This window comes from Giraffa tippelskirchi, chromosome 5 (assembly GCF_054371585.1).
Source record: "Giraffa tippelskirchi isolate mGirTip1 chromosome 5, T2T-mGirTip1v1.2.pri, whole genome shotgun sequence".
NCBI classification, from domain to species: Eukaryota; Metazoa; Chordata; class Mammalia; order Artiodactyla; family Giraffidae; genus Giraffa; species Giraffa tippelskirchi.
In genome coordinates this window covers 16,696,597-16,716,678 of record NC_137279.1, presented here as the reverse complement: position 1 = coordinate 16,716,678, position 20,082 = coordinate 16,696,597, and the positions used below count along the sequence as shown (strand labels likewise).

The 20,082-nt window shown below is 43.9% G+C and overlaps 2 protein-coding genes across 9 annotated transcripts in view; one reads left to right on the top strand and one right to left on the bottom strand.

Annotated features, from left to right (window-relative positions):
- Positions 1-5,776, top strand: part of RGSL1 (regulator of G protein signaling like 1) — a 126,647-nt gene extending 120,871 nt beyond the window's left edge. For 2 of the 3 annotated variants that reach the window (XR_014052350.1, XR_014052366.1), the window contains one exon: positions 2,654-2,782. The gene's annotated coding sequence lies outside the window, so the exon portion shown is untranslated. Of the gene's footprint in view, positions 1-2,653; positions 2,783-5,072 lie in introns of those variants that run through there. The other variant, XR_014052357.1, reaches the window with a different exon arrangement.
- Positions 367-19,798, bottom strand: RNASEL (ribonuclease L). 6 transcript variants are annotated; one of them, XM_081485808.1, is made up of 9 exons: positions 19,697-19,798; positions 19,095-19,218; positions 17,357-17,616; positions 15,530-17,192; positions 8,133-8,218; positions 6,519-6,724; positions 5,526-5,658; positions 3,256-3,386; positions 367-2,591 (listed from the first exon to the last, which is right to left on the bottom strand). In XM_081485808.1, the coding sequence occupies exons 4-9, from the start codon at positions 17,004-17,006 to the stop codon at positions 2,447-2,449; spliced, it is 2,178 nt and encodes a 725-aa protein (XP_081341934.1). In that variant the 5' UTR covers positions 17,007-17,192; positions 17,357-17,616; positions 19,095-19,218; positions 19,697-19,798; the 3' UTR covers positions 367-2,446. The 6 variants fall into 6 exon arrangements, with proteins under 6 accessions (XP_081341934.1, XP_081341931.1, XP_081341935.1 ...); XM_081485805.1 differs by having other exon boundaries at positions 17,357-17,445; XM_081485809.1 differs by having other exon boundaries at positions 17,357-17,445; positions 19,095-19,214.
- Positions 19,799-20,082: the final 284 nt, after the last annotated feature.

Sequence of the window (20,082 nt, the reverse complement as noted above, 5' to 3'; positions counted from 1 at the left end):
CATAACACCTGTTTTAGACCATCTCCTTTTAATATTTTTTATTTCTCTATTGGCTGTGCCATGAGGCATGCAGGACCTTAGTTCCCTGACCAGGGATCAAATCTGTGCCCCCTGCATTGGAAGCACAGAGTTTTAACCACTGGACAACCAAGGAAGTTGATACCATCTCCTTCTTATTTTTTATTTATTTTTATTGGTATACAGTTGCCTTACAATGTTGTGTTAGTTTCTACTGTACAGCAAAGTGGGTCAGCTATATATATACACATATATTCCCTCTTCCTTGGATTTCCTTCCCATTTAGATCACCACAGAGCACGGAGTAGATACAGAGACCTGAGCTATACAGACACCAGCTTCTTTTCATTTATTTATTTTTAAAATTTTATTTATCTGTTTATTTATGGCTGTGCTGGATCTTCATTGCTGAAGTGGGCTTTCTCTAGTTATGGCATGGGCTTTGGAGCACAAGCTCAGTAGTTTTGGCACACAACAACGAGGGGCTTAGTTGCCCCTTGGCTTGTGGAATCCTCCTGGCCCAGGGATCAAACCCCTGTTCCCAGCATTGGCAGGCAGATTCTTAACCACTGGACCACCAGGGAAGTCCCCACCTCCTTTTTTAAAAAGAACCTAAGAGACATGTTTTCCCCCAGCTCCTCTCATTACAAAGCTTCATCTTCACCACCACGGTGAGGATTCAGTTCAGTTCAGTTCAGTTCAGTCGCTCAGTCATGTCCAACTCTTTGCGACCCCATAAACTGCAGCACCCCAGGCCAGTGAGGATAAATGGAAAGAAATCAGACTTCATGCCAGAAAATCTTTTCAGATCGAGACAGGATCCTTCCTATGCATTAGAGTAAATCAACATGTCTCTAACCTTAGTTTCCTCATGCTCATTGTGAAATGAGCATCATAACACTTACCTGACAGGATTATTTTTAAAACGAAAAGACAAAATATGCAGGTGTAATTTATAAATTATAAAATACCATCAAAATGTCATCTACAAATATTACTCATCTATGAAGATGGGTCGGTCATTTTTCGATGAATAATTATTGATCACTGCCACGTGGCAGACATTTTGCTAGACTGTAATGACACACATCAATACATCATGGGCCCTAAGGAGCTTAGATTCCAGGGAGGAAGAACCATGCTCTGGGTGGAAAGACGCATGCTCTGCGTGGCTGTGGATGCTAGGGAGCAGACAGGACACTCAGACTGGGGTGTGGAAAGTGAGGGGCTTCAGAGGACTTCCTGAGGAGGTGACCCTGGTGCTGTCTCACTACAGATCCTAAAGCAAAACATCAAACTCTGGTCACTCCTTTGTGAGCTGGGCCACACACTCCATAGTCCTGGGCTCCCAGCCAGTTCAGAGGTGTCACAGCCTCTTAAGGCAGAGTTTCTCATCCTCAGAGCCACTGATATTTTAGGCTGGATAATTCTGTTTGGGGGGTGCTGTCCTGTGCATATCATAGAGCATTCAGCAGCATCCCTGACCTCTATCTACTAGAATGCCAGTACCACCCCCTACCCTCTGCTTGGATAGCCATTTTAACTGCCAAATGGCCCCTGAAGGGCAAGATTGTCAACAGTTCAAAAATACTGCCTTAGGTCATAGGAAACCAGCACAAGTGATTCTAGAAGGAATGCAGTTCATATAATTGGTGCTTAGACATACTAGTTACTGCTCAACAAATAATGAATGAATGAATGAGCCACCTAGAGTCCCTTTGACCTATTCTTTCTGGGTCTCATGCAGAAGAGCTCTGAGCTAGTCATTAAGTTCTAAGGTGCCCGAGTGAGAGTTAACAGTAACACCACATTCATTTATATGGCACTCTGTGCAGGCTGTATAATCTGGGTCAAATTGTTCAAACTCCCTGAGTCTGTCAGGCTCTTCAGTTCCTAAATGGGGACATTAATCCTATCTTGCAAGGTTGTTGGAAGAATTACATGAGATAATTGATGTGAAAATAAAGCATTAGAGGTCTAGGAACTCACTCCTTTGGTGCAATTGACAAGAGGATGCCATCTCAGCAGGATGCCCTCTCAGCTCCTGCCACTGAGCTTTACTAAGGACCAAAGTAGTTTGAACGTACACTTTTTGTTGTTGTTGTTGTAAACATGGAGAATGTTGAGCACCACACCAGGAACTGACACATTGGCTACCCAATTCATCACTCACAAGCAACCAGGTTAGTCAAGAGGCCCAGGGAATTCCCTGGTGGTCCAGCAGCTGGGACTCCACACTTCCGCTGCAGAGGGCCCAGGTTCAATCCCTGGTAGGAGAAACAAGATCCTACATGCTGCGTGGCATGGCCAAATAATAAAAATAAAAAATCAAGAGGCCCAGAGAGTTGTGACTCGCACAGCAAAATTGCACCTCCCTGAATTCAAAAGGCACTAGGGCTGGCCAGCCTGCTCACCACCACCAATTCCATCACACATCGGTTTGGTTCAGATTGAGATTTTTTGGAAAATGCTTTGCATATTCTGTGTTCTGTAGTTTCTTATAGACATACATGACCAGATCAGGAAATTTCTCCTGAAAATACTGGGAAGGTTCTCCAATTTTTGACTTCATCCTGAAATGAAACAGAAATATTTTGATATGCCTGCCTCAAATTCTGCATCCTCCCTTTTACAGCATATGGCCCTGGAGATTTTTTTTGCTCCCCTGGTGTCTATAGCAGAATAAACAAAGACTTTGGAATCTGACAGAGCAAGATTCATCTCCTGACTGTTCAACTAACAGTAAATTTCAGCAACTTAAGTTTTTTTGCGCCTCAGTTTTATTATCCATAAAATGGAGATAATACAATTCTACAATCTCTTATCTACAATGCTGAAATCCAAAAGAGCCCTGAAAACTGCAAATTTTGGGCGAGTCTGCAACTGAGGTTTTTGGTAGCAAAAGCTAACTGAATTAACATGGGGCTACACTTATAATGTACATTCATTTTACCCAGCCACCCAGTCCCCTGTGTTTCTTCTCACAAGAGTCGCTAGCCTTCTGTTCAAGCAGGCTCAACAAAAACTAAAAAGAAAGACGAGAACCTGATGGGAATGTCCATCATTGACTATAAGATCCTTGTGGTGGGCCTTTTCCAAACAGAAGGGAGGAATGACTTTCCTTTCATCAAAATAAGTTTTCTTCTTTCCATCGAATAGTGCATGTAAACTTAGAACCTGAATTTTTAAATTATTTTCATCTCATATATGACTTATAAGAGTGAAAACAGTTCTTACTTTATATTCTTTTGTTCATTAATGTGCTCTCCCAAATTCCGGATGAACTTCAGCAGGTCACCTACAGTGTTCTGATAGGTATTCCCTTTTCTATAAAATGCATTCATTGTCTTCATCACAGATTCGTCAACCTAAAAAAAAAATTACACAAAAATGTGGTAACAACACAAAATAAATCCTGATAGAATGTTAACACAAAAAGGCAGAATACAAATTTGAATAAATGCCAAAATTACCACTAATTAATAGAGCAAATTAGTAGAAAAGAATGGAAGTAAACACTGTACACCATAGAGCTAATTGTGGTTGTATTTGGATGTGGGACTATAAATAACTTTAAATTTGTGTATCTATTTTCCAAGAGAATTGTTTTCATAGAAATTAACTACAGTAAAACATGGTTTAGGAAATCGTTGGCTACTACATGAGGAAATTTGCTCATTACACTATACAGTACTGCTATCCTTGTGGCCACCCTTCCAAATTCATAACTGATTACATCTCCTCTTTAAAGAGGGTTGTCCTGACTGAGACCAGGCCTTGTAGCCATTGCCATAGTGAGTGTGGTTGTTCTTTGTTTTGTTTGTAGTTATGTTTCCAAAGATCACATGTTTCTCCTTGTTCCTAGGTGTCCCAGGGCAGCTGCTCTCATATTAGTAATGCCTTCTTCTTTGTGTTCTCACTTTTTTTTTCATTTATTTTTTAAATTTTTAATTGGAGGATGATTGCTTTATAATATTGTGTTAGTTTCTGCCATAGAGCAACATGAATCAGCCATAAGTATATATATATATATATATATATATGTCCCCTCCCTCTTGAAACTCCCTCCCACCTCCACCCCTTCCCACCCTTCTAGGTTGTCACAGAGCACCTGGTTTGGGCTCCCTGCATCATACAGCAAATTTCCACTGGCTATCTATTTGTGCTCACACTCTTTGTAAATAGTTCTGATATTTAGAAATAGTTTGGAGTAAGAGGATAAGATGCAACAACCATGAAGCCAGAGGGTCCCTTAGGAAGAGTAACTGGTGACCAGAAGGCTGCCCAGGCGGTACTATCAGTTCCTTGCAGAACTTACTGGATAGCAGGAAAGATAGATGTTAAGCCGGCAATTATGAGTGTGGTGTGTGGTCTAGAGGCAGACAAAGGAAGGAAAGCAAAATGAGACCCAGAAACAAGGAGGTATGGGAGAGGCAGAGTCCTACAACAGGCCTAAGATGTGGAAGTTGTTGGTCCCACTCAAAGACTTGAGAGTTGTGGATTTTCCCATAATGCTCTGCTTATGTCTCAGGGGTACCCAGCATGTATCCCACAGCCATCCCTTCTGTAGGTCTCTCAGCCCCACTTGGATGCTATACTGTGCTTTGTATATCCATGACCTTGCATGGGCCTAACACATGCTGGTATTTGATAGATGTCTGCTAATTAATAATAATGAAAGTTCTGATAGTGCCAATTAGACTGAACGAGTGATTAATTATTATGCTCCACTATAAGTGCATGTTTCCTAAGTTGCTTCAGTCATGTCTGACTCTGTATGACCCCATGGACTGTAGCCCACCAGGCTCCTCTGTCCATGGGATTCTCCAGGCAAGAATACTGGAGTGGGTTGCCATGCCTTCCTTCAGAGGATCTTCCCAACCTGGGGATCAAACCCATGTCCCTTGTGTCTCCTGCATTGGCAGGCGGGTTCTATACCACTAGTGCCACCTGGGAAGCCCGTGTTCCACTATATTGAGTTCAAGTTGGGTGGACCTTCTCTGGAAGAGGAGGAATTTAAAAGATGATAGTTTTTTTTCTGTTTTCTCATCCAGAAAGTAGGTGTGGGTGTGTGGATGCTCAATGCTGGGCTGTTCACCGGCATCAGAGGCAGCCAGTCTCCCTGGATGGAAATGCCCCCGTGGATGTACCTCCCTTGGACTAAACTCTATATAATCAGCTGCTCTTGTCACAATGGAAATAGAATTATTAGTCAGACCTCACTCAGAAAAAGGCTTGAGAGAAAGAGTCACAGAAGAGGAAAAGGCTTTGGGGCTGTGACAAGTCCATCCTCAAGAGGAGCCTAGATGAGTCTCTCAGGAGCACCTGGCCTGGAGCAGAGACCCAGAGAGCTGAGAGGACCTGGGATGGGAGGAGGGCAAGGAAAACCCCCTCTCTTACCCCTTGGTTGAACCAGGCCCACAGTATAGAAAAGTTAGGAAAACCAACATAACACACAACACAGAATCTTATTCCTGGAATAACTCCCAGACCATAGGAATTCATACCTCATTTGTCCACTGGGCAAAACTTGTGGAAAGTTCAGATGTTCCAGGTTGCAGAAGCTGGAGGATCTTGCCATCAGTATTTCGTGTTTTGATGTCGGATTCATTTCCCACATCCCGGAGGGTCCGGTAGCGGCTGAGAATGACAGCATGATCATGATCATTCTACCCTTCCCACTTTCCCCAGAAAGAGAAAACGATTAGATTTTGGCATTTGATAAGAGTAGTAAAAGCATGTCTCTAAATAATCTGCACAATAGGAGAGCTCTCGCTCTCTCTCTTTGCCTGAATCATTTTTCTATTCTTCAATGGAGAAAATCAGATCCAGACAAGTTAAGTCACTCCTCCAATGACATCCACCCAGGAAATTCCAAGCTGAGAGAAAAGCCTGGGTCTGTCTGCTGATTCCCAGCCTGACTCCTGCCCACCTCACCGTGATGGTTAATTTCATCAACCACGCACTCAGATTAAATATTACTCTGGGTATGTCTGTGGGGATGTTTCCAGAGGAGATTAGCATTTGAACCCATGAAGCAGACAGCCCCTCCCAGTGCCAGTGGGCATCATCCAATCTATGGGCGGCCTGAACAGAATGAAAGGGGAAATTTGCCCCCTCCCTGCTGATCACTTTGGCTGGGACATGGTTCTTCTCCTGCCCTCAGTTCTCCGAGTTCTCAGGCCTTCAGACCTTTAATGGAATCTTCATCTTCAGCTCTCCTGGTTCCCATGTCTTTGAATTCAGACTAAAATACACAACTGACTTTCCTGGGTCACCAGCTTGAAGATGGTGGAACTTCTCAGCCCCAGTATTGCATGAGGCATTTCCTTATTTTGTATATATATTTGGTTGGTTGAAAAGTTCTTTGGGGTTTTTCTGTAGTAATATCTTATGGAAAAACCCAAATGAACTTTTTGTCCAACACAATATAAAGAGCCCTGACTCACACGCTCACCATCTCCATCCTAGAGGCCTGTAATATACACTGTTTTCCTTACCTCTCCCAACTCCAAAAGAAGGGATGAGCCAGCAGGCCCCTCAGATGGCCCTTCACATTGTCCCCAGGGACTAACAGATGCTGAATGAGGTCCCGAGTTTCCTCATCTGGAGAATGCTCAATCAACTCTTCAGTTCTTAGATCCTTCAGCATCTCAAAAGAAATGTTTCCCTTGTTTACCACATACAGGACCAGCAGTCCCAGGGCCTGCACAGAAGCCATGAGTGAATGAAAGTCGCTCAGTCATATCTGACTCTTTGCAACCCTATGCACTGTAGCCCACCAGGCTCCTCTGTCCATGGGATTCTCCAGGAAAGAATATTGGAGTGGGTTGCCATTCCCTTCTCCAGGGGATCTTCCCCACCCAGGGATCAAACCCAGGTCTCCTGCATTATAGGCAGATTCTTTACCATCTAAGCCACCAGGGAAGCCCATAAATCAAATCAAAAGTACTTAAGAATTAGCACTCTATTTGGGGAACTTTGGAGGGTGGGGAACAGGCTATGAGCAAACGGAAAATGGGTAGAATCTCAAGGAGCCCACAGGATGGGCATGGGCTTGGGCATGGAGAACTCTTCAAGAAAGTGTAGTTTACGTTTATAAGGAGCAAAAGATAGTCCCAGGCCAGAGCTGTCAGAGCAGACTGCTTAGAGGAAGAGGAATTCGAGCTAGACCTCAAAGAACAGATAGAATTTTTAGATAAACCGTGGAAAGGGAGAGGGTTTAAACAACAGGGGTGCTCAGAGTCTGGTTAGGAACAGGGACTTTGGGTTGGGCCTGTGTCAGGCAGGAAATTAAAGAGCCAGACTAGGTCCAGCAGAACACAGTGAACACCCCAGGAGTCAGGACACAGCAGGGAGGAAAGACCAGGGAGAAGACCAGAACAGGAACTTCTGTACTAAGAAAGACACCAATCAGGGAAGGAGCTCAAATCTGGAGCCACTGAGCCAGAAAGGCCAGGCATGGATAGAGAGCTCTTACCAATTGGGTTGGAAGTTCAGCACCCTGGAGAACTCCAGGAGCGGGCTGCCCTGACGGGTCAGAGTCTATCCAGGAGCTGTGGTCTACAGAGGCTATGTCTCCTGCTTTGTCTCCTCTCTGGAGAGACAGTTATTTTAGGATCTTAACCTGTGGGGCCAAGTATAGTCTCTTTTGAGCTGGGGATCAATCCCATCGTTCCCATGTGCTTCAGAGGGCCTTAGTATCTGGCCCTCCTAGGAGTTTAGCACATGCATTTGAATAGAGTGGGAAAAGAAATCTCATTTACTTTGTCTTCAGGCAGCAAATGCCTCCTACAGGAATTGTGGAATTATTCTGGAGAAATCTCCTGGAGGTAATTCTTCAAGAAATGTGGCATGCTCAATGTATTTGCTATTTAGCTTGTGAGGGTAGAGAGACATCCAAAGAGATACAGAAACAGCCACAGCTAGGACCAACTCCACACCCACCCAGAGAGATGTTGTCTGCAAGGGAGTGAGGGCCATGCATACCAGGGAAATGCCTTGAAACTCCTTTCTTTCCTAGGCAAAATAGGAATGTCCTTTAATTGGCCATAGGAAGTAAGATAATGAGCGAATAAGGAAGTAGAGATGGAAAAGTAAACTGTAGAAATTACCTCTAGATCTCTCTTGATTTCCTGTGGATCTCCAGTCCCCTTGATGCTTTTATCAAAATCTGCCAGGCAAGCACCATTCTTGGAATCTAAAGGAGAGTTTGAAATTGCTTATTCTTGGGTGGGATGTATGGAGAGGGTAACATGGAAACTTACATTACCATTTGTAAAATAGATGGCCAATGGGAATTTGCTGTATGACTCAGGGAACTCAAACTGGGGTGCTGTAACAACCTAGAGGGTGGGAGGTGGGAGGGAGGTTCAAGAGGGAGGGGACATGTATACTGTGGCTGATTCATGTTGATGTTTGGCAAAAACCAACACAATACTGTAAAGCAATTATCCTTCAATTAAAAAATATATAAATATATTAAAAAAAAAGAAAATCCTCAATCCCCATGAGATTTAATTTACATAAATCTGTAACTCAATCAATGTACAATCCATCATTGCTGAGGAAGACAGTGATGAGCTCATATCGCCTTGTTTACTTTTCAAAACAGTCATGTGCACTACATTCTTTGACCTACTGGTATCTGGCAAGAGCAAGATTTACATTTTATTCACCCCAAGCCAGGGGCTGGGGAAGCATGAGGATAAGTATAGCCAGCTCCCCCTTCATGCAATTCCTAGGGTCAACAAGCACAGATTTGTAAAGAAGCTGCTGGCAAGAGTTAAGGTTAAGTCCTATAGCTGAAGAATAACTGGACCCTAGAGCTGAAGGGTCCAAATCCAAGACTACCTTAGGATAGCATTCCACCAAATCAAGCCCACTTGCCACTGCCCACTATGACATTATCATCTGTGACCATGAGTCAACCACGTGCTTCTAATGAGTCGTTGCCTCCCGCCCCCCTTCAGCATCTTCCTCCCTTGAAGGAAGCCACTGAGTCCTCAGAAAGAGGGATAAGAGAGGTGGGGAACAAAGTGAAAGGTGATTTGTTCTCAAAGAGGTGGCTTAAAGGAATCTGAGAAGGAAGGCTGGGTAACCGCAGATACCAGCCAATACAACTGTGTACTCAGAGCCCTTTCATTATGAATTTGGACCTCAGCATTGTAGGGAAATCCAGAGTCTAACAAAAATGAACCCATCAAATTGTTCAACAAATGTCTAGTGAGAGAAAAAATGATGGCGAGGAAGGAGAACACAGTCCTGGCTCTACAGAGTTTAGAGTCTCTGGGCAAGGAGCCCAATAGTCAAGGAATAAATCCATGGCTAAACATTAATTGCAGTTTTGAAAATGCTAGCCAAAGTGCAGGATGCTCTACAAGTGTACCATGAGAAGAGCTACATGGCTGCTTAGAGGGGGAGAAGTTTTCATTAAGGAAGAGATGCCTACGGAATTTCCTGGAGACCTAGTGGTTAGGACCCCACGCTTCCAGTGTAAGGGGCATGGGTTCAATCCCTGGTCAGGGAACTAAGATCCTGCAAGCCTCGGGGTGAGGCAAAAAAAAAAAAAAAGGAAGAGATGCCTAGAGAGAAAAGATCAGTAGAAGCTGGATAGGTGAGTGGAATGGGGAAGAAAGGGAAGAGAGAATTCCTGATAGGAATTCATGGAGAATGCCTGGGGCAGCGAGACAGAGTCAGAGGTGGCCTGTAATGAGACTGAAGGAGAAGATAGGTGCACATCATAAATCACAGACTGTTCTCAATTATTTCAATAATTCCATTCACTTATTTAAGCCACTTTGTGTTTTCTGCTACTGAAATTTGAAAGTGTTTAATGGAACACTTCACATCTCTTCTAACATTTGATTTTTTTTTTTCCCATGAAAAGTGAAAGTGTTAGTCACTCAGTCCTGTCTGACTCTTTGTGATCCCCTGGATTGTAGCCCATCAAGGCTCCTCTGTCCATGGAGTTTTCCAGGCAAAAATACTGGAGTGGGGCGCCATTTCCTTCTGCAGGGGAATCTTCCCGATCCAGGGATCAAACCTGGGTCTCCTGCATCGCAGGCAGTTTTTTTACCATCTGAGCCCAATTTTTTATTTTTAGTTTCAACAGACATTGTTAAAGTGCTATAAAAATTTTAAAGCTTACGCCAAGTTTCTGTATACAGCATCAGGAGGGACTTTGGCCCTGCTGACACCTGAGTTGGTGCCAGTGGAACTGGTTTTACACTTCCGGCCTCCAGAACCACGGGAGATTAAATTCCTATTGTTTTAAGCCACCAAGTTTGTGACAATTTCTTTCACCAGCCATAGGAAAGTTATACACTTGGTTATAGTTAGGTTTCTTTGGGTGTAAATTCTCCTGTTTCATGCCTCTCTTTCATGGTATTGAGAGGGTAACAGGCAGGAGGGCCAGGGGTTTCCAAACGGAGGAAATAGGCTGCAAGTGTCAGACATTTTTTATCTCTCTTAAGTGGCAGGAGGAAACAAACTACAAGTGTTAAGATTTTTTTCCCCTTCTCTGTACAAATTTAAAAAGAGGTTTCTCTTAAAATTCTGTGTTGCCATGACAACACCTAGCTCCACCTGAACTTCAGTTCAGTTTAGTTCAGTCACTCCGTCGTGTCCGACTCTTTGCGACCCCATGGGCTGCAACACGCCAGGCCTGTCCATCACCAACTCCTGGAGTTTACTCAAACTCATGTCCTTTGAGTCACTGATGCCATCCAACCATCTCATCCTCTGTTGTCCCCTTCTCCTCCCACCTTCAATCTTTCCAGCATCAGGATATTTTCCAATGAGTCAGCTCTTCGCATCAAGTGGCCAAAGTATTGGAGTTTCAGCTTCAGCATCAGTCCTTCTAATGAATATTCAGGACTGATTTCCTTTAGGATGGACTGGTTGGATCTCCTTGCAGTCCAAGGGACTCTCAAGAGTCTTCTCCAACACCACAGTTCAAAAGCATCAATTCTTCGGTGCTCAGCTTTCTTTATAGTCCAACTCTCACATCCATACATGACTACTGGAAAAACCATAGCCTTGATTAGATGGACCTTTGTTGGCAAAGTAATGTCTCTGCTTTTTAATATGCTGTCTGCTGCTGCTGCTAAGTCACTTCAGTCGTGTCCGACTCTGTGCAACCCCATAGACAGCAGCCCACCAAGCTCCCCTGTCCCTGGGATTCTCCAGGCAAGAACACTGGAGTGGGTTGCCATTTCCTTCTCCAATGCATGAAAGTGAAAAGTGAAAGTGAAGTTGCTCAGTCATGTCTGACTCTTAGTGACCCCATGGACTACAGCCTACCAGGCTCCTCCGTCCATGGGATTTTCCAGGCAAGAGTACTGGAGTGGGGTGCCATTGCCTTCTCCGTTAATATGCTGTCTAGGTTGGTCATAACTTTTCTTCCAAGGAGTAAGCATCTTTTAATTTCATGGCTGCCATCACCATCTGCAGTGATTTTGGAGCCCAAAAAATAAAGTCAGCCACTGTTTCCACTGTTTCTCCATCTATTTGCTATGAAGTGATGGGACCAGATGCCATGATCTTAGTTTTCTGAATATTGAGCTTTAAGCCAACGTTTTCACTCTCCTCTTTCACTTTCATCCAGAGGCTCTTTGCTGCTGCTGATGCTGCTAAGTCGCTTCAGTCATGTCCGACTCTGTGCAACCCCATAGATGGCAGCCCACCAAGCTCCCCTGTCCCTGGGATTCTCCAGGCAAGAACACTGGAGTGGGTTGCCATTTCCTTCTCCAATGCATGAAAGTGAAAAGTGAAAGTGAAGTTGCTCAGTCGTGTCCGACTCTTAGCGACCCCATGTTCTGCAGCCAGCTCTTTAGTTCTTCGCTTTCTGCCATAAGGATGGTGTCATATTATCTCCTGGCAATCTTGATTCCAGCTTGTGCTTCATTCAGCCCAGCATTTCTGAACTTTTCTCAAACCTTGAGCTAACCAATGCGTTTTTCTTATGGAAATATTTGTCTTTAGCTATGTTAATGAACTATGTATTTACCCTAGACTCTGTCTTCAAGTCAGTTCAGCCTAAGACTCAGAACCCACTTGACAAACCAGTATGTTTTACTCACACATTGTTCTCCTAATCTATGTTAATGAAACTATATTTACTTGGAAACCTGCCTTTCTTCAAGATTCATGTCAATCATTTTATGACCTGGGATGACTCACCTGGTGCCAATGTTATCTCAAAATGCATGTTGTGGGTGAGGGGCCTGGTGCCAGTCTGAGTTTTGAGATATTTCCTTTCTCTAATTAGCAGAATGCTAGTAGCTATATAACATCCGGCTAAAGACTAGCAGGGGGACACTCCTTCTGCCCCCTTCTGATGTCTATGTCAGAAGCTTTCTCTATCTCTTATACTTTAATAAAGCTTTATTACACAAAAGCTCTGAGCCATCAAGCCTCATCACTGGCCCCGGATTGAATTCTTCTCCTCTGGAGGCCAAGAATCCCATGTCTTTCGTGGTTCAGCAACAACCTTTCAGTATCAGCAACTCTTATAACTTTTTTCTTTTTGCCACATTGTGTGGCATGTGGGATTTTAGTTCCCCAACCAGGAATGGAACCCCGGCCCCCTGCAGTGGAAGCAGGGAGTCCCAACCACTGAACCACCAGGGAAGTCTACCAGCAACTCTAAATATCTTAGGTGATTTTTGACTGTATGTTTTACATGGCAGTTGAGACTCCCTGACATCCTGTGAGTTGCTTCTGTTAATGCCACCCAACACAGAGGAGGGATGAGAGCATTGTCAGAGCTTCTGCTTTGCATTTTTTTCAGTGAAGCTCTGGGGTAAGCGGGCCATGCCACTTAATACTTGCTTTGGCAGACATCCTGTGTGTGTAACAGCTCTTTGTTTCTCTCTTTTTTTTTTCTGAATTCTTATGAGTTTTTTTAAATTTACTTTTAATTGGAAGATAATTGCTTTACACTATTGTGTTGGCTTCTGCCATAGAACAATGTGAATCAGTCATAAGTATACCTATATCCCTTCCTCTTGAATCTTACCCCATCCACCCCTCTAGCTTGTCACAGAGCACTGTGTTGAGCTCCCTGTGTTATACAGCAACTTCCCATTAGCTATCTATTTTCTTCATGGTAATGTTATGTGCTACTCTCTCAATCTGTCCCACCCTCTCCTTGCCACCCCCCCACTCCCCCCCGCTTCAAACAATAAATGCTGAAGAGGGTGTGGAGGAAAGGGAATCCTCTTGCACTGTCGGTGGGAATGTAAATTGATACAGCCACAATGGAGAACAGTATGGAGATTCCTTTAAAAACTAGGAATAAAACTACCATATAACCCAGTAATCCCACTACTGGACACATACCCTGAGGAAACCATAACTGGAAAAGACACATGTACCCCAAAGTTCGTCACAGCGCTATTTACAGTAGCTTGGACATGGAAGCAACCTAATGTCCACCGACAGATGAATGGATAAAGAAATTGTGGTACATATATATAATGGAATATTTCTCAGCCATATAAAGGAACGCATTTGAGTCTTTCTCTTAAAATCATCAGCTTGAGACTCAATGTCTCAAGCAGTCCCCCTGTCTGCAGACAGAAAGGCCTGTCCCTAGGGGAGAGGGGAAGCCCCAGGTTTGATCTTCCGAATTTCTACTGAGATAGCAATCTGCCTGCTCTCTGGTCCTTGGTTCTCTCCTGTTTCTGGCTTCCATCGCTTTTGAGTGGTGCTTTGCTGTACTCTTCCCACTTTCATGAGTAATGTTTTTCTGTGGATTTCTGCATTTGTCCTGGGCTCCTGTGCTATTCTTCAATCCCATCCTATCTAAGTTTAGTCTATCCATGATTCCTCAAGGATTTTGTCCTCTAAGAATTCTTTTTTTAATGTTGATTTTAATTACAAATTCACTTAAAAATCTTTTCCCATCATTTGAAGAATTTAATACAGGGAAGAGTCTGCAGTATGTGCTACGTTCACCACCTTGATGCAGAAATATAATCAGTTCTTTACTGTTCAAGCTTAGGAATGGAAGAAGTGGTGCTAGAAATTTCAAAGAATAGGTAGTCAGAAATTATTTTTCTTTAGAATGTGATGTGTGACCCTTTTGCATCAAGATCAGCAGGTAGAATTGGGAAGGTCCTCACCCCTGAATGAACCTCAAAGACTCTTTCTAACCAGGTAGAGTTGTACATACTTCTGGCCCATGTCCATCTCCCCAGCAAAATTGCTTAAAACCAGGAAGGAATGGCATGAGCACCTGTCCTCAAACTAAAGCCAGAGCTTATATGTACCTATTTCTCTCTTCCAGTACCTTAAATTCTGCCCTCTGCCTCTAAATGCCCACACCTTCTTTTTGCCCTGGTCCCTTACACCAAGTTTAAACTCAGTGCATATCTGTAGGTTAGGTATCCACTTCTGCTTTAGTCCTCTAGACATGTACCTGGCCTTTGTTGGGCATGTACAATGTACAGATGACTTGTCCATTTGACACACAGCACTTAGACTTTATAACAACCTTATGGAGGAGGTATTATCAGTCCCAAGTGAGGAAACCAACACTCACAGAATTAAGCAACTTCCTTGAGGTTACAAAACTACAAAGTGGTGGAAGTAGGCTGCAAGGCTCCCTAAACCTGGCTGAAGCTGAGGATCTTTCTAAGTTATGATTTATGTTTGGCTACACTGGGTCTTCATTGCTGCAGGACGGCTTTCTGTAGCTGTGGACAGCAGCAGTTACTCTCTAGTTTGGGTTCATGGGGTCCTCATTTCGGTGACTTCTCCTGCTGTGGAGTACGGGCTCTAGAGTAAGGGCTTCAGTAGTTGAGGCTCATGGGCTTAGTTGCCCGGCAACATGTGGAATCTTCCTGGACCAGGGATCAAACCTGTGCCCCCTGCATTGGCAGGCAGATTCTCAACCACTGGACCACCAGGGAAGTCCAAGCTGAGGCTCTTACTACTGCACTACCTTGCTCCCTGGGACTTTACACTCAGCTCTGCTTGTTTCCTTGAATGTTGCTTTAGTGTACGGTTTTGGTTTACAAAAGTGGGCACTGACTTGTTCAGCCTACTTGCAGTGTGTTTCACTTGTATCACATCTTATCCTGGATCCCAAGTTTGACCTCAGTTTTGCCATTAAGTTTCACGGTAACTGAGCACACACACAACATTCACCATTAACTGCCACCTTGTCTGAAGGAACACACTTTCTAGATTCTCTTACTTGCAGACTACTCTAAGAATTCAAACTTCTTGGAGTTGGCTCCATCCAAGACCTACATTCATATTTGTATTTGCCAAGGGCAGCATAAGGTTAGCCTGGTATTCCATGAGCTTCCTTCACCTCCACATGGAATAATACGGGTTCTACCTGGTAGCAGGAGAAACTGCACTGTAACTACAGATTTGCTACATTCATCCTCAAATTGAACAATCCACACTGACTCTAGTTCTTTCCTATTCAGTCATGAAAATATGTTCTTCTGGTAAATAAAGACCCTACATTTCTGAGAGAAGATGGGGGACTCACCTATTAAGATGTTTTGCGGTTGCAGATCCTGATGAGTGTATCCAGACAGGTGTAGTTCCTCAAGAGCCTTAAACAGAGATAAGAGGATGCTTCGGGCAAATTCATCTTCCTTGTTTCGCACAGCCTCTCCTCTGTGATCAGCCAAGTGCTTCTCCAGCGTGTGCTCACACAGGGCGAGGCACACATACAGACAGCTCCCGTCACTCTCACTACCATAGAATGTCACCACGTGACCATTGGCTCGGTTGCTCTGCAAACAAGAGACTTCATTTTGTCCCTGTGTGCTGCCTTCAGAGAACCGCTTCACGGCTACCTCTTGTTCCTCATAGAACCCCAGGTAGATGCCCCCTTCAGAAGTGTCAGCAATTTTATATTTTTCATTAATAAAGATCTTGAGTTTGCCTATCATAGGACGTTTCATCCTGTGGAGCTGTTTCAGGGCCTCCCCCCAACGTGAGCTCTGAGGCTTCCAGGCTTTAGCGGGAGGGCAACCGTCTTCTATGGCTCCATGCTGGCGAAGAAACTTTGCAAGGTCAGTGTCATAATTGCGCTTCGCTATCGCGACAAGGTCCCCGCATTTTGTGCTGGCTCCTTTGTAACACAGCAACTGGGCGATTTCCTTCAGCCTGAGTTCGACAGCAAGCTGCAGTGCTGTTTTATCCTCACTGTCTGTGTCATCAATCTCTATAGCTGTTTGTTCCAGAAGCATCTGCACCAGATCCAGGTTCTTCTTTTTCACTGCCAAGATCAGCGGCGTCTTCCTTCCTTCCCCCCTCACATTGACATCAACCTTACAGTCCAGCAGAAGGCGAGTAATGGCTTTCACCTTCTCATCATCAGAGTTCAGAAGAGCACAGATCAAAGCATTCCTGCCCCTGTTGTCGCGGGCATTGACATCTGCCCCCATCTCGTGAAGGAGGATCTGCACAACATCTACATGCCCTTTTTCAGCAGCATCCATGAGAGCAGTGGCCCCTCCTTTCTTAATCCTCTCTTGATCCTCCCTTGTCTTTCTGTGCAAATTCACCTCTGCTCCATTGTTATACAGGAACCTTAAGGCTTCCACTTTGCCATACACAGCAGCTTCCATGAAAGCTGTGAAACCATTAACATCGCACTCATTGACATCTGCTACTTTAGGAAGTAACAGTTTGAGCAACTTCACGTTTCCGACAATCCCAGCAATGATGAAGGGAGTGGCCCCATTGTTCTTCCGCAGACAAGGCTCAGCACCATGACTAAGGAGAAGATCCACAATGTCCTCACTGTCAACTTGTACTGCATTATGCAAAGGTGACCAGCCCCATTCCTCTTCCTGGAAATTGACATCAGCCCCTCTTTCTAGCAATTGCTGGACCAACTCAATGTTTTCATCTTTAACAGCTTTAATCAACAAATGATTGTCTTCCATTGAAGCCCTCCCGTTACTAGAGGGTGTGGGTCTTTCCTGAGGGTTGTTACGGCTCTCAGTCTCCATGATGGTATATACCACTGACTACAACTTTCTTGCCTTCTCTTTGAGAAAATGAAAACTTATCTCCTTGGGATTTGATCAAAGAGACATGGAACTGTTAGAAACTCCTGTCAGGGGAAATAGGAATTGTCTGGCTATAGACCACCAGTATGAGGAGGCACATACTCTTGGGGTCTTCTGACTTTTCACCTGGAGATGAGAGAGGTAATTTGTAGTGTTATAAGAGTGAGAAAACATTTGAATTAGAGAAATTAATTTTACTAGCAATGTTTTCAAAATACATCCATTATAAAATTTTTTATTATAGAATATTATAAATATATATCTTTTCATACTGTTCATGGGGTTCAAACCTGAATATTCATTGGAAGAACTGATGCTGAAGCTGAAGCTCCAATACTTTGGCCATTTGATGTGAAGAGCTGACTCATTGGAAAAGACCCTGATGTTGGGAAAGATTGGGGGCAGGAGGAGAAGGGGACAACAGAGGATGAGATGGTTAGATGGCATTACTGACTCAATGGACATGAATTTGAGCAAGCTCCGGGAGACAGTGAAGGACAGAGGAGCCTGGTGTGCTGCAGTCCAGGGTGTCACAAAGAGTCAGCCAAAACTTAGCAAATGAACATCAACAACAAAAATTGTAAACAAGAAAAGTATTACTCTACTCTCCCACTGCTTAGAAACAGGCATCGTTAATATTTTAGTATAGTCTATAAATTATTTTAAAAAATAGTTGGGCTCATGATCTGTAACTTTGTATTTGGCTTCCTTTCATTTAATAACTCACTATAAATAATGTCCTATGTTATTACAAAGTATTTTAAAATATTTTAATGTCTGCAATAGACCATCAGAGAGGTGTTTCAGTTCCCTACTACTGAGCAGATTTTTAAAGAAACTTTTAAACCAGAGTTTCAAAATTAGATTTTTTTTCACAATTCTAAATAATGTTGCAGCAAATTTAGCTTATTTTATCTTGATTTCTTATGATAGATCTTATAATAGATTTCTTATGATTGATTTAAAGAACTGAATGACCAGTCAAAAGCTATGATTGTTTTTAGTATTCTCAACCTATATTAACACATTTTTTTCCAATGCCATATAAACACACTCTTACTAGAAATAAATGGCCTCTTTAAAAAACCAGAACCCTTATTTAATAAGAAAATACATGTTTTTCGTCAATATGCATTTCTGGTTGAGCGTGTTCAGTCCATTCGGCTCTTTGCAAGTGCGAAAGTGTGCACTCCTATTCAAAGTAGTGTAGAGTAAGCCCCAGTGCTCTACCTTTTTGGCACCAGGGACCAGTTTCGTGGAAGACAATTTTTCCATGGACTGGGGGGTGGGGAAGGGGTGGGTTTGGAGATGATTCAAGAGCATTACATTTATTGTGCACTTTATTTCTATTATTATTACATCGGCTCCAACTCAAGTCATCTGGCATTAGATCCCAGAGGCTGGGGACTCCTGGAGTAGGAGAAAGAACTTGAACTCCCACCTCTGCAAGATCTAAGTTTGGCCCCTAGTTGTGTAACTCTAGACTCTTCCTAATTGTGTAACCTTAGATTATTGAGTCTGAATTTTCTGTTCCCTCAAATGGGGGCGACAGTAAATACAGCCCCCCATATAAAGTGCACTGAAGGAGGGAGAGGGGAAAATATTAGGCCTTCAATAAATGGTAGAGCTAATTACATCACTTTATGAAAAGAAAAAAAAAAACTTTAACACATCCTGTTCTTCCCACCCAGTGCTTTACATGCTACACAAATAGGGAACCCGGGAGGGGTCAATTTAGTCCAACTGCCCTCCATCAGATCTGAGCAACTTAGATACAATTCAGACCGCAGAGGGCAGCAAACTTACCTGAATGTTTACAACTGCTTCCGCTACAAAAATCACAAAGCAAGTCCCACCTGTCTGACAGTCTCAAAGCCTCTACCCTCAGAGAGCTAACCAAATGTGCAGCGGAAGCACAGTCACCCAGCCATGAACTCTTTGAATCAAATGTTTGTGTAAACAACTTTAGCGACAATGAATGTGAGGTGGGCTGGAAAAGATCAAGGAAAGAAAGAAGCTCAAACAAACCTGGAGGATTCAGGGTTTCTTCAAACTTCTTTTCTTCTCTGCCCCTTTATTTATTCCAGGCGCTTCCTCCAACTGCTAGCTTCAAAGTAATACAATCATTTAGGAACACCACAGCTTGGACTGCCTTATGAGGAAATGAAAATTAAAAAAAAAAAAAATGATAGTAGTAAGACTCCACAGCCCACCAGGCTTCTCTGTCCGTGGGATTTTCCAGGCAAGAGTACTGGGTTGCCATTTCCTGCTCCAGGGAATAATAACAATAACAATAATAAAAGAAACCCGAATAACACATCAGAGTAGAAAATAAAAACAGCTCAACAAAAGCCCTGCAAAAGGAGAGTCCTGCTTTCAGTTTCATTTTCCCCACACGACCAGAGGAGCCTGATAAACAGACGCCTTGAAGAAATAATGTGTGGATTAGGACAGAACCCTGGAAATCTCAGAAGGGCTCAGGTGCAAAGGGTCCCCTGGGACTGGCCGGCTGGGTCCGCGTGACCCCAGTTCCACACCAACTTCACCTCCAGTCCCCAAGAGCCCGAGGAATCCTTCAAAGAAAACACCTTCTCAAGCTTTCCCAGCTCTCCTCCCTCTGCGTATCCTACCTTCTAAACGCAGATGCCTCCTTCTCAGTCATTCCTCTGGCGGCATCTAACCATCAAATACTGTTGCCAGCCAGAAAACAGCCCCTCCTGGGGACTGAGCCCGCGGGGCGGAGCCCGGAGAGTGACAGGAAGAGGAGGGAACGCTGACCACGCCCACACCCGACCGCGAAGGCCTGAGCTGACCACTCCCACACTCGGCCGCGGTGGCCTGAGCTAGCAGCATCTTTGGGCTTCCCCGGCGGCTCAAACAATAAAGAATCTGCCTGCAATGCAGGAGACGTGGGTTCGATCCCTGGGTCGGGAAGATCCCCTGGGGGAAGAAATGGCAACCCACCCCAGTACCCTTGCCTGGAGAATCCCATGGACCAAGGAGCCCGGGGCCGGGA

What these genes read in the sequence shown, in the direction of transcription:
- RNASEL (XM_081485808.1), bottom strand. Translation starts at nt 17,006, where the DNA reads ATGGAGACTGAGAGCCGTAACAACCCTCAGGAAAGACCCACACCCTCT. An exon ending in ACCGCAAAACATCTTAATAG is followed by an intron (nt 8,219 to 15,529) that starts GTGAGTCCCCCA and finishes ACTCTCCTTTAG; the next exon opens with ATTCCAAGAATGGTGCTTGC. An exon ending in AAATCAAGAGAGATCTAGAG is followed by an intron (nt 6,725 to 8,132) that starts GTAATTTCTACA and finishes GCTTCTGTGCAG; the next exon opens with GCCCTGGGACTGCTGGTCCT.